This window comes from Lepisma saccharinum, chromosome 9, assembly GCF_977018435.1.
Source record: "Lepisma saccharinum chromosome 9, izLepSacc3.1, whole genome shotgun sequence".
Taxonomy (NCBI): Eukaryota; Metazoa; Arthropoda; class Insecta; order Zygentoma; family Lepismatidae; genus Lepisma; species Lepisma saccharinum.
The window spans coordinates 41,757,624-41,774,732 of NC_139237.1; the positions used below are offsets into that span (position 1 = coordinate 41,757,624).

The 17,109-nt window shown below is 36.0% G+C and overlaps 1 protein-coding gene across 18 annotated transcripts in view; it reads right to left on the reverse strand.

Moving 5' to 3' along the window:
* The window catches only part of LOC145992025 (uncharacterized), a 276,188-nt gene that overhangs the window by 189,315 nt on the left and 69,764 nt on the right, over positions 1 to 17,109 (reverse strand). Inside the window, exon 4 of one of the 18 annotated variants that reach the window (XM_083128061.1) lies at positions 1,896 to 2,325. The exons of 15 other annotated variants lie outside the window; for them this stretch is intronic. In XM_083128061.1, coding sequence (XP_082984187.1) covers positions 2,007 to 2,325 — 319 coding nt within the window. In that variant the 3' untranslated portion in view covers positions 1,896 to 2,006. Of the gene's footprint in view, positions 1 to 1,895; positions 2,326 to 8,857; positions 9,189 to 13,325; positions 13,737 to 17,109 lie in introns of those variants that run through there. 2 more of the 18 variants (XM_083128067.1, XM_083128060.1) reach the window with 2 other exon arrangements.

Sequence of the window (17,109 nt, forward strand, 5' to 3'; positions counted from 1 at the left end):
TACCTAGTCGTCGAATCGACGGCCTGACTGGACGTTCGCTTCCCGTACCTAGTAGTCGAATCGACGGGTTCCCGATTTTCATCATGTAGTTTCTTTTTCATTCAATAGATGGCAGAGATTGTATGATCTTTCAAATCTATGACGTGTATGTTTGTGCTCCTAAGTTTTTCATACCATTTCAAGCGTGTTTTGTTCATAATTTCTCATGTAAACAAACCTTCATTTGTTACGTCTTTCAAACATGTTGCATAAGAATGTTGTAGAAGATTCTGCGATTGAAAAGTTGCTTTTCGATAGCGATGAAGAGGAAAATGTGGATTTTGGAAGTGGAGATGAACACGGGGGTTCATTTTGTGTTAGTGAAATTGAAGAATGTAGTGAAAGTGAGGAAGAGGTGACTGTGGCAGGAAAAATATAAAAGGTTGAGGAACGGAAATGGAATGCAAAGATGTGTGTGATCAAATTTATTAGGTGAGTTTCTAATTATCTTTCAAGTAAACTGCATATGTGCGTACTTATTACTATACTTCCACTTCAATATATAAAATTTTCACGTAAATTGCTTGGATAGTTTTCACAATATTTGACATCTTGTCTTGCTGTGCAACCTTCACGGGAGATAGCCAAATTTAAATGGTATTTCATGGCAAAAAAAATGGCATTTAAATGGTATGCCAATGGGTTAAGGAGGCCCCTATTGTACAATGTAATAGGAACGATGGAATATTAATGCCTTGCAAAGATTGAAGTTCAGTTCATCTCTAGAGACTAATCAGGACTGGCATACAGTTTAAAATGTGATCCAGAAACACTAAATTGCATCCTATATCAACATAGGCCTTTACCAAGACAGGGTCCAAAAGAAATTAATAAGAATTCAGGAGAACCAATATGCGATAGCAAATTTGTAAGATGTTTGATATTTACACATGTGCCATTATCCTCATCACATGTTACGAGAAACCATGAAAACAACTGTGTCTACATTATCTGTCTACAATTTATCACCAATACTATCTTAATACTTTTCACAAGTAACAGAAAAGCACTTCTTTCATAGTTCAATGTTGTACTTTTAAAACAAAAAATTGCATGGCATTTGTTAAAAGGTGCATTTATGGTCACTGGAATTTTTGTGTTCGATCATTTATAACTAATCTTAACAATTACACTCACATAACAATGAAATATGGTAATAGAAACAGCAATCCGGAGAATCAGTATTGGTACAGGAAGGTAAAGAATCAAAATATAATAAATAGAATTCAGTTGTTGTTTATTAAAATTCTGTTTCAGAAATAGAGTTCGTTAGAGTTGTACATGTAATAAAAGTTTTAGCTTCCAGCATCCTGAAATAACCAATTAATAATTAAACTTAACAATAGAAGAAAGATGTCCACCGTTGCGGAGTGGTCAGCACATCGAGCTACAAAACCAGGGGTTCCGGGTTCAAATCCTGGCCTGGGCATGGATGTTTGTGAGTGTCCATTCATCAATTTTATCATATTATTACTCATTCGCATCTTCGCAAATTAGCCAAATGTGGCACAAGGAGCAAGTAAAAAAAAAAAACAATCGATCTGGTGTGAACAAAATCACTGGAAAGCAACACTGAGGCTTTGGATTTTAAGAACCAATGCATGCAAAGTGGGCCATGCAGTGAATACTACCTTTGTAAGATGCTGTGATGCATATACTTTATCATGCTACAAGGCTGATCACCTCACACACAAGTGGCAGAAAAAGCTAAGTAAAATAAAGCAAATCAATCATTCAATCAAAACCTCACACACAACACACAAATGCATTCAGAATAACAATACTGCAGATTACTCAGCTTTTGAAACACATAAACTTGAAGAAGGAAAAATATGATTTGACTTCTTGTGTGTAAGGATAGGTGAGGGGGTCATGTATTTTCCTGACTTGTGTAGTCTATATTTGTACAAACCAGGCATCCCATCTCGCACACATCAATTAAAAAAATATCTGCTCGATTCTCACAGTCACTTCTTGACACTTTGATGGTGTGCAACTAAATGTATCTTCATGTCAACTTCAGATTTGTAACTTCTGCTGCAAATTCTGCAATAGAAGGGTTTCTCTGGTCTATGAACTACGAAGTGCTTGTTCAAATTCCCCTTTATGTTGAACTGCTTCTGACATACATGACAACTGTACGGCTTCTCTCCAGTATGTATACGCACATGTCTCTTGAGAATGCTTGGTCTATTAAAGCACTTGGAACACCACGGGCATGCATGTCTTTTACCTACGTTGGTAGAAAGGCCACCTGGCAAAGTTGCAATTGAGGGGATGGTAAAGCTGAAAGAAAAAGAAGATGACACATTCTGTAGTTACAAACAATATTTGGCCAATTTTAGACAAGTAAAGTCTCTTTTTCAACCACGATGAATTTCTCTTCGAGTTTCACAAACTCTACCCACAACCGGTGCCAGCATTCTGAGTGTTCAACTCATGAAAATGAACATACATACCGTATTTACTCATGTATAATGCACACTATTTTCCAAAATTTTTGCTCCCAAAAACTGTGGTGCATATCACGCACGGAACAATTCAGACAGCCAACATGAAACTATACAGGGTCATTCCATGATTTTGGGACACTTGCATTGATTTCTCATGTTTACGGATCCCTATCATGTTATATATCGTTGTAAAGCTTAAATCCTGCAGTTTTTGGATATGACAACAGTATTCCATTCAAGATAACAACACTAATGTGAAATGTGGTTGATATAAGTTCATCACAAAATGAAGGACCATTCTGATTTTTATGGTGCTTTGGATGAAAAATAAAACATAATGGAAAAGAAAACAATAATTAAACTGTATTACTGGCTAAATAATAATATATATATGGAGTGTGTAAATTCCATAAGATTTGGGATGCTAAACACAGTGGAGGGAGAAGGGGAGGTGGCATGGGTTGGAGACTTATTGTTTACACAAGAGGATATTCTCCTCTTGGTCCACATAGCAACAGGTGACTCATGACTCATTGAATGGGTATGATGTTATTCACTCTTGATCAGCATAGCAACAGCTTTACGACCTACAACTAAGGAAGCTATTTCTTGAAACTGGACTGTACTGCACATTATATAAGAGATATATTTTTTTTGTAACTTTTACCCATCAAAAACCAGGGTGTGCACGCGCACTGTACACGCGTAAATATAGCAATTTATCTTCGAAAAAAATTATCTTCTTTAGTTAGTTCAAGTCTGCTCTGAGCCTAAATGGGTTAATTGAGATGGGACCACAGTTTAAAATGTGCCCCAAATTGCTGTAGAATGTACATCCAGGAGGAATTGAACCTGGGAACTCTTAATTACAAGGCATAAATATTGTAGCATTCACACAAGTACTACGAAAATCAGTATAATTTTTGACAGTGGTATTTCCAGCACCAGAAATCAATAATGGATAATGGCACAGCTGCTCATATTGTCCTGGACAATAAAATTTTCATAGTTGTTGTGTATAAGGTTATGAAAACACTCACTGGTTTATAGGTCTGTCAGAAAGGAGGATATTTTAATAATGTTCCATGTTTTAGTAATGAGTAATTTAATTGTAGCACCATGACAATTTTACAACTAATGGGTTTTCCAAAAAGTGTTGAAAAACTGCCTTTTAGAATTCTTGTTGAGATTATTGGATGAACCCAGTGCTGTATTTGAAGTCTATAGTGGTAGTATTTCCATCGGAGATGCAATAAGTGCAACAGATAGAATTATCCGTTCAAGTCAGAAGCCATCTTCCCTTGAGATGTTTCAGAAATTTTACTGTTCCTTGTTGACCAGTTTTTCCACACCTGCTAAGCTGTCAGTGCAGACTCAGATTTTGTCCAAATCATGTGCAAAATTTCACATGGATGCCAATGGCATCACTGAAGAAAACTACAATAAGCTCAGCGAATAAAAATTAGGCACGTCATGTTTTACGCCATGATGAACTTCAGAGACCACCAGATGGCACTTACAACAAACGTTGGTTGGTGAATACTTTCATCATGTGTTATGAGGTTCATATATAGACAGGCAGTGGCAATGCACAAAAGACGTGATTGAGTTACAAAAAAGAGTAACGCATATGACTGTCCTGAATTTGTGGATGTGTCAAAACGTACTGTCATACAAATAAACCAGAAATGGTGGGCATTCCAGAAAACTGCTAATGGTACCTATAATTCCAGTAAAAGAAGGTACTCAGGGATAGGATCACCAGCATGTCACACACACTGTAACTGCTGCACACGGCTTCACATCTAGGCAAGAATTTCTGCAAGCGGTCACTGTAGGCACATCACAATGCATTTCTGAAGAAAACTCTTCTCACAAAAATTACATGCCTTGAACATCTGGAACATAGTACCTAGGAACATGCATTTACTACAGGTTACACACAAAACTGCATTGTTCAGTGGGTACCAACACACCAACAATGGACGGTCAACAACTCGCTTCCATCCAGTAGTGTTAAAAAAATTCAAGTTCTTGCATTCGCATGAAGGAAAATTTAGGCTTTATCCATGAAATTCACAAATATGCATGCTGGAAAACCACGAATACTCCTACAGATGTAGCATGAAATGCTTCTATAACATATGATCTCCAGAGGCATGTGTGTGTGGTGTTAGCTACATCCAAAAACTCATGAGTATATACAAGACTGAAATTGAGAATAATTAAAAATGGGGGGAAATTTTTGTGAAATAGTTTCTAATTATAGTTTAATTTAATGTAATACATATTATGTAATAATAAGAACCTCTCTTTATAACTTAAATTAAAGTGTGTCTGTTGTTCGTTGAGGACGTTGCCTCACACTATTAGGTAAATTTTAACACTGAAAGCTTTTATTTTTTTCCCTTCTGGTGTGCACGTATGCAAGCAGCTAATGACGAGTCCCTGTTTCTGTAAGGCTGACAACAATGTGCCAGGCTCAGCAGTGGGGATATCAGTGTGCATAGAATTTTACGGGAAGATTTAGTTACAACTGTACAAGATACAAAATGCAGCCTTTACATGAAATTGATTATGAACAGCGAAGGCAGCTGTATGTTAAACTTTTGGCGAAAAATGGATGAGCAACAAGACATATTCTCATCCTAGTGAATTTGTGAATAAAAAAAACTATCGTCACTGGTTAAATAAGAATTCTAGTCAACTGAATTAACACCCATTACACAGTGAGGTCTCCTCAAGGGGAATAGTTGCCCCTTTCTAGTCACATCTCAACAGTATGCAGACATGATACACATTCCTCGCACATGAACTTGCACACTTTCCTTCCGATGAACAATTTTGGTTCCAGCAAGACGGCGCTACGCCTTAATTTCAATGGAAGCTTTACACCAAGTTCTTGGAAACTGGATCATTTTCAGCAATCATGACATTCTGGCTTCCAGTTTCGGTTTCCCTGCATGTCGCTAGGAGCACTAGTGTCACCAGTTCATCTGCTGTGTGACCTGAGTTTATATTGTTGCAGTAGCAGGAGCCAAATGTGATGTATCCGACCCCTGTCGATGTTCAGTTCATGCAGAAAGTGTATAATTGCCTGTTTGTCTTTGATTTGGGTGTCAATCAACATGTGCAATGTATGCCTGACTGAAAATTTTTTATACAGTGCATTTATTGCCAATATTATGATGTTAACTTGGAACAAAAATGGGGATTCCACACACTCAAAGATTGGTCTTTCATTGTGCTTTCCTGCAAATTTAGTGTATCCAACTTGCATAGGGTTGACACTAGAAGTGAATTTCAGTGCACCTTTTCTTACATGAAAATGGATGTTTTTTCCATGATTGCATTTATTTTAGTACTTACTGTGTACGCTAGTGCTGCATTGAGGCCTTTTTGCTCGATCGTCCAATAGCTCACACGGATGTTGCTAGATAGCTTACAGAATTGACAGTTTCTTCGCTCAAGCAAATAACGCACCATCATCAACTGATGTCGAGGAAACATCCGTTGCTATCATTGTCTACCCTCCCCCCCCCCCCTCTCTCTCTCTCTCTCTCTCTCTCTCTCTCTCTCTCCGCTACATCGATAGGGGTTCGCTGGGGTTGCTACCTATCCTATGACACCATCTGGTCACCTGCCGCCACTACTGAGCCGACTACGATGATCTGAGTCAGCCACAGTCACGACTACCACCATACCATCCAAGGAAGTGGGACCAGTTGCCTTGCCATAGACGTGGGACAATAGTAGCAGGTGACTGTCTAGAGAACAACGAAGGTGAGTAGCCAACTTCTTACCCACAAAATTACTCTCTCCATAACCTCCACTACCAAGAGAGTCCATTTAAAATCACTTCTTTCATTTCACGCTACGCCCCACGGGGCTCTTGATTCCGGTACTTACCTAAGTAAGGTCACATGGTGGAGATAGCAGTTGTTCCAGCTAGCCACTGGAGGTTAAAGCGAATCTATGCACAAGACATTTTCATGTAGCTAACATGGAAATGTAAATTCTCTGGAGAATTTATAACTGTCACGCAAAAGTATCTTATAAATAACATTTTTGATAATTAGAAAGAAATGTAAAAAGTAGTACTCATATATTTCATCAGGAAGTTACATATAATTAATAAAATACTTTTCATTATGATATAACATTTACTACATATTAATTTTGTGGAACGGGTATTAGTGTTAAAGAATGTATCCTGTGGGTAATGTTAATAATAACACCAACTAAAGGTTAAAAGATTAAAAATCAGTAACTTACGTGTGTGAGCATGAGATTGGTCAAACAACGTTTTGTAGGTTATACTACCTCCTTCTTCAGGTTAATGCGATGTTTTCAGACACCTGACATGGTGCCTCCTTGAGCAAGTGTTGGTTCAGGATTTAGGTCAAAAGGTATAGGAAAGAACACTTACTAAAAAGATGATGTAAAAAATATACATAATTAAAACCACACAATACTCTATTAAAACAAAAGAACGTTCAAAGTTGCTGAAGGCAAACTGCCGATCGGTGCTTGGGGTAGGCGAATGTACGGTGTCAGCTCGTGCTTGGAGAAGAAAAACTCCTTCTCTCCGGCCTTTCCCAAACTCGAGCTCGTGAGTCACCAGTCCAAGGTGAATCCTACTTCCACCTCGGTGGCTTTCCTAACCTCGGGGGTAACATGGAAGCCCATCTCGGCTCTATTCATGGTGGCTTCATTTTTTAAAACAGTTAATCCAGCCGTCTTCCAAGTTTCTGTCATCCCTATTGCCTGCGCATGTATAGGCTGCCTCATATACATTCCTATCTAATTTGTTGTTAATTTTCCTGATGACTTCTCTTTTAGCGATCCTATGCTGGTTAACTAATACATGCTCGGATAATCCTGTCTTGGGTGTACCCTCTTTTACATCTTTATCATGTTCACTCTGCCTAATGTGCATACTCCTCCCCATCTGTCCCATGTATTCCTTTCCGCATTCACATACTATCTTGTACACTCCCTTTTGCTCTTCAGGGTTATCACACCTATATCCCCTCCCTTTCTTATAAGATGTGAAGTGTTTTTCAATGCTCAGAGGTGCTCTCACCCCACATTTTATCCCGTATCCCTTTACGGATTTTTCAATTTTCTTGGAAACACCCTGAAAATAGGGAATCCCAACAAAATGTGTGTTCTTTTCATCTTTTCCTACCTCTGTTTTATCTTCATCTTTATCATTTTCTGATAATTCTTGCCTAACAATCTTCTTAACTTTCCTAGCTACTTTTTCCATGTCACGTATTGTATACCCATTCTTTATGCCCACCTTCCTTATCCATTTTTCTTCTATTTCTTTCTCCTTTTCGTCATTGCACAGCCTTTCGGTGCGAATAAAAAAATTAGAAAAACGTTTAACTTAGTTCTATTCGAATGTTGGGATATCTTATGGAGGTACAGCTCGCCAGCCAACGGTTGATGGAAGACCCCGGTTACAATCCGTTGTTCGGTTTTAGTAAGGCACAAGTCTCGAAAGTGAATCATACCGTTAGCCAGATCTTCTCTGGTAAAACCAATTCTGGGGTCTTGCTTGCCTAATTGGTTGAAAATGCTATCAAGTTTAGTTTCATTCCCTATGATGAGGATGTCATCTACGTATCTCCCATAGTATTTTACCCCTCCCCCCAACATGTTCCATGGCGGCTTTTTCGACAATGCCACGAGGCTGGAAATAGGGTTACCCATGGCCAACCCTTCTCTTTGTCGGAAGATTTTATCGTTAACATAAAAGTAATTATGCCCTGTAATGAGGAAAAAACACCTGACATATTCCCAGGCAACCAAGTTATCAAATTATCAATTTGGTTAATCAACGACTGTTTTAGTTCGCATTAACGTGAAGGAGGAGGTAGTATAACCTTTGAAACGTTGTTTTTGACCAATCTCATGCTCACACACGTAAGTTACAGATTTTTAATCTTTTAACCTTTAGTTGGTATTCGATTGTGAGCAATTCGCACATTATCAGCATGTAATATATAACACAAATTAGCAATTTCGTTACACAAGAAAAAATAAAAAATAAGATTTTTTTTACTTGAAATTCTGATTTATTGCACAACAGAAAAAGCAACTCTATTCAAGAGTTTCTTCCAATACATAAATTTTGCATCCTACTTTGTTATGATCTGGAGTGCCAAGCAGTGAATATTTATTACAAACAAAATTCTTGGATATAATAAAGAAGAGATGGCAAGTCATAAAAATAACCAGAACAATATAAGAAAGCTTCAGAATTCCATTTTAATGTTTTAGATCTCGGTAGGAACATGTGTACTGATGAACACAAGGCATATTATTAAATTTAAAAAAAAACATCACAATATTTATTTCAAACCGTGACTGCTCAGTGTATGTAACTCCAGGCGAGCTTCCGAAGTAAAGCTTCTGTAGCAGGTCTGGCAGATAAATCATTTGTCTGGTGTGTGAACCTCCATTAAGTGACGCTTCAAATTGCCTTTTCGATTAAATCTTCCATGACATACATGACAACTATATGGCTTCTCCCCAGTATGTATAAGCACGTGCCTCTGGAGATCACGTGACTTATAGAAGCATTTGCAACACAATGAACACCTATGTTTTCTTCTCGCAAGGTTAGTAGAAAAGCTATTCGACAAATGATTTTCCATCAAAGTTGCACTTGAAGGCATGATACAACTGAAAGGGAAACAATACACTTTCTGTAGTTACAAATGTCAATTATATGCACATATAATATAGCATTCCATCATAATCAAGTTCTCTTGAACCTCTACACCGAGATATAAGGTTACATTCACTAAGAATCCAAAGGCAATGGTGTCCATTCCTGTACAAATAGTTAAACACTACTATTGCAGATAGTTAATATACCAGAAGATAGATGAAGCCAGGTGGGTTGACTATCTTAGTGGTAGTTACTTATACCAGAAGCCATATAGAGTTCCCAGTGGCATAGTGGTAATGATGTTGCCTTGTAATCAACAGGTCTGGGCTTCATCCCTGCATCACACATTGCATAGTAGTTGGTTGGATTCTATGTGAAACAATAGCAACTGTTCTATTTAGCCCACCCAAGCATCAAGTGAATTTAACCCTCTGTTGGTTATTTGTCACGAATCAATCACAATGTATTAAAATGATATATTTCTATTTGGCTTTCAATTACATATATAGAGTGGTATCTTATTTTGGTATGTGCTTTATTTTCATGTACTGATTTACTTTTAATTCCACTATACATATTTCCTTTTTATTGCTTATATTATTTTTTTAAATATTTTTCTGAAGTTATTGAAAATATGAGGAAAAAATATAGCGGCAGTTTCACTCTCAATATAACGATAAGATAGATAGCTTCAGAAAATAACAAGCATAGAAGCACATTACATGCATTTGTTATTAAAACCATTTATATTTTGAATTGGTTCTTCATCAGTCTAAATATAATAACCAATTCTTTCTACTGGTAGTACATCCGCTACATCTGCATTAGCTTCATCCAAGAACATTTCAACATTTGCCAAATTGCTGGTTCCTTGTTCATCAAAAAGTAAACTGTGGGCAGATCTATCATCTTCTGTCTCTTCTAAAATAAAAACACCTTGCTGCTTCACCATATCAGACAAATAGCATGAATGAAAAAAAAAAAAAAAAAAAAAACTGAAGAAAACTATCAAGTTTGGTGTCAATATATCAGATAGGCACAGGATGGAAGAAAACAGCTTACTGCGTAGTAACTGGAGAATATATATTATTAATAAAACAAATTATCGATTTGGTTAATCAATGACTGTTTTAGTTTGCATTCACATTCTTGTCAGTAAAAATAAAAAAATATATATATTATTTCTTTATTTATTTCAAGTCCTTTTCTTATGCATGATAGAAAAACACTGTGTTGAAGAGTATTCGCATTGGATGAACTTTGCATCCTATGTTGTTATGGTATGAAGTGCCAGACAGTGAATATTTATTACAAAGTTCTTGAACGTAATAAAGAAGAGATGGCAAGCAATAATAATATTACTTGTTCTGTAGCATAATCTGAAGCATTAAGTAACATTTACAAAAATTAATCAGTACAATATAAGAGAGGTTCAGATTTCCAAGTTAATGTTTTAGATCTCAGTAGCAACATGTGTACTGATGAACATAGGGCATTCTTTTTTTTAAAAAAAAAAAAAAAATCATCACAATATTTTTTTCGAACGGTGATTGCTCAGTGTATGTAACTGCAGGTGAGCTTCCGAGGTAAAGCTTCTGTAGCAGGTCTGGCAGATAAATGGTTTGTTTGATGTGTGAACCCTCATCATGTGAATTTTCACGCTGCTCTTTTGAGTGAAGCTTCTATGACACACATGACAACTATATGGCTTCTCCCCAGTATGTATAAGCACGTGCCTCTGGAGATCACTTGGCGTATAAAAGCATTTCGAACACCATGAACATTGCCGTCTTCTTCTCGTAAGGTTAGTAGAATGGCTATTCGACAAATGATTTTCCATCAGAGTTGCACTTGAAGGCATGATACAACTGAAAGGGAAACAATACACTTTCTGTAGTTTCAAATGCCAACTGTATGTACATATAATAAACTATACTATCACAATGAAGTTTTCTTCTCTTCATTCTCTACACTGAGAGATAAGGCAACTATTACAGTTACTACGAATTCAAATGCAATGGTCTCCTTTCCCATACATCTAATTAAACACTATTTCAGACAGTTAATATACCAGAAACCAGGCTGGCTGCATACCTTAGTGGTAATGCTGTTACATTGTAAACAACAGGTCTGGGTTTGATCTCTAGTGCAGACACATTGCACAGTAGTTTAGTTTTCACTTCAAACTGTAACTCCAGTTCTTACTAGTCTAACCAAGCATAAAGTTAATTTAACCCTATGTTGGTTTATTGGCATGAATCGATTGCAATGTATCAAAATGATACATTTAAATTTGATTTTCAATAACATGAAAAGTGGTATCTTTCTTGGCATTTCTTTTATTTTCATGGAATAATTTACTTTTAATCCCATTTTTATTGTTTATATTTTACTAAAGTTATTGAAAACATCAGAAAAATAATAGTGACATCTTCAGTCCCAATGTATCAATCTGATACATCATAGCTTCAGAAAATAAATTGCATAGAAGCACATTCCATGTCACTGTTACTATTCATGATTGTTATTTTATTATAAAACACATAATATTCATGATTGTTATTTTATTATAAAACACATAAGCCTAATTAGAATAGACAATTTATTCTTCTGGTAGCATATCACCTATCTGCATTAGCTTCATCATAAAAAAAATCTTCAACTTTTACCACTTGTCCATCAAAAAGTAACTTGTGGACAGATCTCTCATCTTCAGTCTCTTCTAAAATAAAAACACTTCGCTGGTCCACCATAGCACACAAAATAGCATGTAAAAAAAAGCATCTGGAGAACAGTAACAAGTTCGGTGTCAATATATCAGATTGGTACAAGATTCTAGACACACTTTCACTGTACAGCAACGGGAGTACCACTGAGCAATAATGCAATGAAGGTCAGGAAGGACCTGTGAAGAGTAGATTCAACTAATATTGTTACTTATCAGTTGATGCAAAAATTATGGCCAAATTGTCTTGCTTTGTGTTTTGCAAATAACATTTTCTAATAATCTTATTGGTTATATTGCATGTTATACAATCACTTGAAAGCTTATTTGTTGCTTAATCTATCTCTTAAAATAATTTTTTAAATGTTTGATTTACCTCAATTCTAGGCTATTTACAATGACTGTCAAAGCAAGAAATGCACGTCGCTTTGCTTCATGAGTTCAAACATGGTCGCTGTGCCGCAGAAGCAACTTGAAATGTCACTTAAGTATGGGATGAGGGAAGTGTTTTTCATCTTACAGTGCAAAGGTGGTTCGAAAAATTCCGTACTGACTATGCGAGTCTCGAAGATGATGAGGGTCATTGACGTCCATCAGAAGTTCACAACAAACAAATGAAGTTAATAATCAAAACAACACGAGAGGTTGCAGAAGAACTTGGTGTTAATCAATCGACAATTGTTTACCATGTGAAGCAAATTGAGAAGGTGAAAAAACTCGATAAATTGCATGAGGTCACGAGGCACGAATTGAACGAGAATTACAAAATCGCCATTTTGAAGTATGCTCTGTATTACGTTCACTCAATAATATTGACTAATTTCTATAACATATTGTGAGGTGCAACGAAAAGTGTATCTTATATGACAATCGACAAAGTTCAGCGCAATGGTTGGACCAATCCGAAGTCCTAACACTCAACAAAGCCAAAATTGCATTAAAAGAAGGTCATGTGGTCTGCTGGCAGCGCCATCCACTACAACTATCTGAATCCAGGTGAAACCATCACAGCAGAGAAGTATTGCCAAGAAATCGTTGAAATACATTGGAAATTTCAATGTCTGTGTTCGGCATTAGTCAACAGAAAAGGCCCAATCCTTCAGCATGACACAAAAAGGCTTCAAAATGCTTTTTCTTCTTTTAATTGATAAAAGAAAAAAATGCCTTTTTTTTTTACCACAGGCTTAAAATCTAATGTATACTGGACAAAACAGGGTATGATTTGGTAACTCTACAGTTCATAGTTTCAGATATGTTAATTTGTATTTAAAACAAACCAGAATTTTAAATTTCCTGCTGAAAACACACTTGGCATTAGTGAAAATACCAGGGAAAACAGCCTTGGCATACTGATATAACCAATTAATTTTTTTAAACTTCACAATATAAGATCACTAGAGATTTAAGCGGTAATGTGAAATTTGGTGTGAGCAAGATCACTGGAAAGAACAACACCACTGCATGGCACAAGGAGCTTTAAACAAATTCCATATTTTATCTCCTCTGTTTTCACAATCACTTGACACTTTTGTGATATCCAATTAAATGGCAATCCAATTCAACTTCAGAGCTGTAACTTCTACTGCAGATCCTGCAGAAGAAGGGTTTCTCTGCTCTGTGAACCACTAAGTGTTTCTTCAAGTTTCCCTTTATGTTGAACTGATTCTCACAAATGTGACAGGTGTATGGTTTCTCTCCTGTATGTATCCGGACGTGTATCTTCACATGGCTTGGTGTGAGAAAACTCTTGGAACACCATGGACACTCATATCTTTTACCAGCAACTCTAGTAGCTAGGCCATCTGGCCAGGTTGTGCCTGAAGACACAATAGAGCTGAAAGGAAAAAAGTACACTTGCTGTAGATACTAATGACTTTTGATCGATTTCACAGTCTCTTTTCTACCAGGATGGACTTCTTTCTCCCTAAATATTTCTCTCTCGATCTACAACCAATGAAAAGTGGATTGCACAGATTTTTTGAAAGGTGGGGGTTATGGAATGGTTTATGGAATTGTCAAGTGTGCATTTTCACTCAAATGTCTAGAGTAGCAATGACAGGCAATTACACACAGTTAAAACAGCAGAAGCTGAAAACAGGTGAAATCAGAATGGAGACTTACATTCGGTCCTGGTCGAGCCTGCATTTCTTGGGAAAATTTCTTTATAGTACATCTCATGTATGTTCCAGATCATAAGGGATGGTTCCATGTAATTTTAGAAGTCCCTCCTATATTCAGCAATAATTTTCCAGGATTTGGCATCACTTTTTTTAGAAATACTGGGCCAAAGGAATATCATAGAGTCTGTAGGGATTACTGAACTTTGGCCAGGGTTTTGGTGATCTTTTTAAGCTGTGATGTAATACATTATCTATATTCAACATTTTGTAACACATTCACTTGTAAAGAAATAGGACAAATGGTGGCTGAAGGTCAAAATAGATGAATTGATACATAATCATTTATGTGCATTCAGTGTTGGTTAATATTGAATTTTTACATAGGAAAATCTTACTAACTGTTCAATTAAGTTTTATGGAATATGTAAATAAATTTATATTATATATTAAATTTACAAACAGTCATTTCTTTATGCTAAGAAAAATCATTAAAGTCATCTTCCTGTACACACAGATTAAGCAATTAAGGTTTCGCACAAAATAGAAAAAGAAGAAGGACCAACACAATAATGAATATTGATATCAGTAACTTTTGTGAAGCTACTACCTTTGAATTTTAAAAAGTCACCTTGGTATAATGTGAAGGGGACAGTACACATTAATAGGATAAAGAAAATATATAAGTTCAGAGATACAGCATAGGTTTTTGCATGTAAAAATCACACAATGTTTAATCACAATCGTGGTTCTTCCAAGTAGCAGATACACATACTTAGGCTTACTGTTGTTTTACAATACCTAGACACATGCTTGTGGTAAATAAAGAATAAAAATGGTATTTCACTATTGTTATAACAAAGAAAATCAGAAATTTGATTTGGAAACTTTTGCATATGTTACACAAAATAAACATTTGGTAAAGATGGTCAGGCATTTTTATTTTCCATTTAACCCCTTCCCTGCAGCGACGCGGAAGGGAAGTATGACAAAAAAAAAATCATCTATATAGGTGCAACTGCAAATTCGTGTCATCATAAATAATGCAAAAACTAACTATAAAAAGTCTTGCCTCAAAATGAAGCTAAGGAAAACAATCTCTATATATATAGACTCTGCCACAAATAAACATTCCATATTAGGTAAGGTCAAAGATAAGTTTCCCCCTGCATGCAGCACAATGCCTTGAAGGCATATTTAGGGGATGTGGGGGGTACGGCCCCACACCCCCACTACATTTTCAATCGAGGACATTTTGGAGGTGATGTGATCAGCACCATGCTCCAACCACCTTTACCCTCCAGGGTTGCCCCAAAGTAAACATTCAATTGAGGCTTGGTGAGCCCCAGAGTTATTTTATGCATGGACTAGGCCGGTAAAATTCCGACCTCAGAAAACCCACCCCATGAATCGAACTAGGGTCTCCTGCATTGCAGTCAGACACCATATCAACTAGATCACCACGGCTCTAATTTCATATTGCAAAAAAAAAAAAAAAAAAAAAAAAAAAAAAAAAAAAAAAAAAAAAAACAGGTACTGAGAAAGCATCAAAAATGGACTAATAATAGCATAAAAAAGTGGTGTCTATAAAAATGACTTGCCGCAGTTAATGGGTTAATAAGAATACTGTAATGTACGTAAATATAACATAAAACGAGGTTCCATATAACACACACTGATGTGTTCAGTGTAACTATTCCATGTACTTATACAAAAGTAGATATTGAAAGTTGTGCTAAATATTTCATAAAAAAGACTGTTTCTTGCATAAATGCTGCAGAACAAAAGAAAAATGTTGACAAGAAGATTGGAAAACAGACAAAAATTCCATAATTAACAACAAACACTTCCAAATCTGACTAGTTCACAATGCAGTAGTTCACACATGGACAGCATAACAGTGTCACTTCCTTAAAAATATTGTAATAATATTATCTCAACTGTTTTATAATGAAATGAGGCTGGCAATCTAGGAATTATCAGGGTTGCTACGATTTTTTGATTATGAAATTCCATGATATTTCCAGGTTTTCTAGTTCAAAAATGAAAATTTTACAGACATGTTTATCATCATGATTTTTGCTTTTGAAACTTGTGCTTTTCAATTAAATATATAATCCGTTAATTACTATGAATATTCACTTTCACACCTATTTTTTAGCAAATTGCATTCTACACACACAAGAACACGTTAAAATTTCGAAGAGTATAATGTAAAATTTCAATCGGCATCAAATATATTGGGTGCTACAATCACATGCATCTAGCCTTCAGCCTAAGGTAGCAGAGGTACATTATTTCATCATTAACAGATCTTCACAATATGAAAAAAAACAGAAAAAGTTCATAAACCATACACAATATTTCATTTTCTGGCAGATTTATAATGTCGTAGAAAATGCTGCTTTTTGCTTACATTTATAAGTACACAGAATCTGGAGAAATGTTAGTGGCATATAGGAATTCTATAGGAAATGCCAACAACACCAAGATCTATAAAATAATAGACGATAACTTCAACTTCACAACCTTTCCGATAATTATGATCATATTGTCAATGTACTTTAGTTATGAATCAGATATCTGGACTGTAAGTTTTACTTTGATATTCTTTCTATCTAGTATTCTAAAAGTGAAAGAAATTCGAAGGAACAATAATTTTGCACAAGACTGAGAATCATAAGAAGGGGAGTGGAATCACAAGAACCGAATCCAGAAGTGGAAGTGAACTACTTGTTCATTTTGCAACTTTTTCTCTTGCAGACTACAAAATGCACGTAAATTCCAGACAATTTGCAAAATTCCTTGACAAGCCAAATTCCCTTACATTTACCTGTTTTCCAGATGCGTAGCAACCCTGAATTATTGTACTCATATTCCATATACAATCTGGGAGAATGTGCAGTCAGCACTAGAGACGGGATGTTAGGCAAAATGCTTAATCTTCATTGTTACAGATTTCATAAATATGGCAATGAACATTCATGTTGTGGTATTAGGGTTTCGTATACAAAAAATTATTTTGCCTATTTTCATGTGGAGTGCTATAAATGCCTATCTATTTACTGGATTTTCAAAATTAACTTTGCA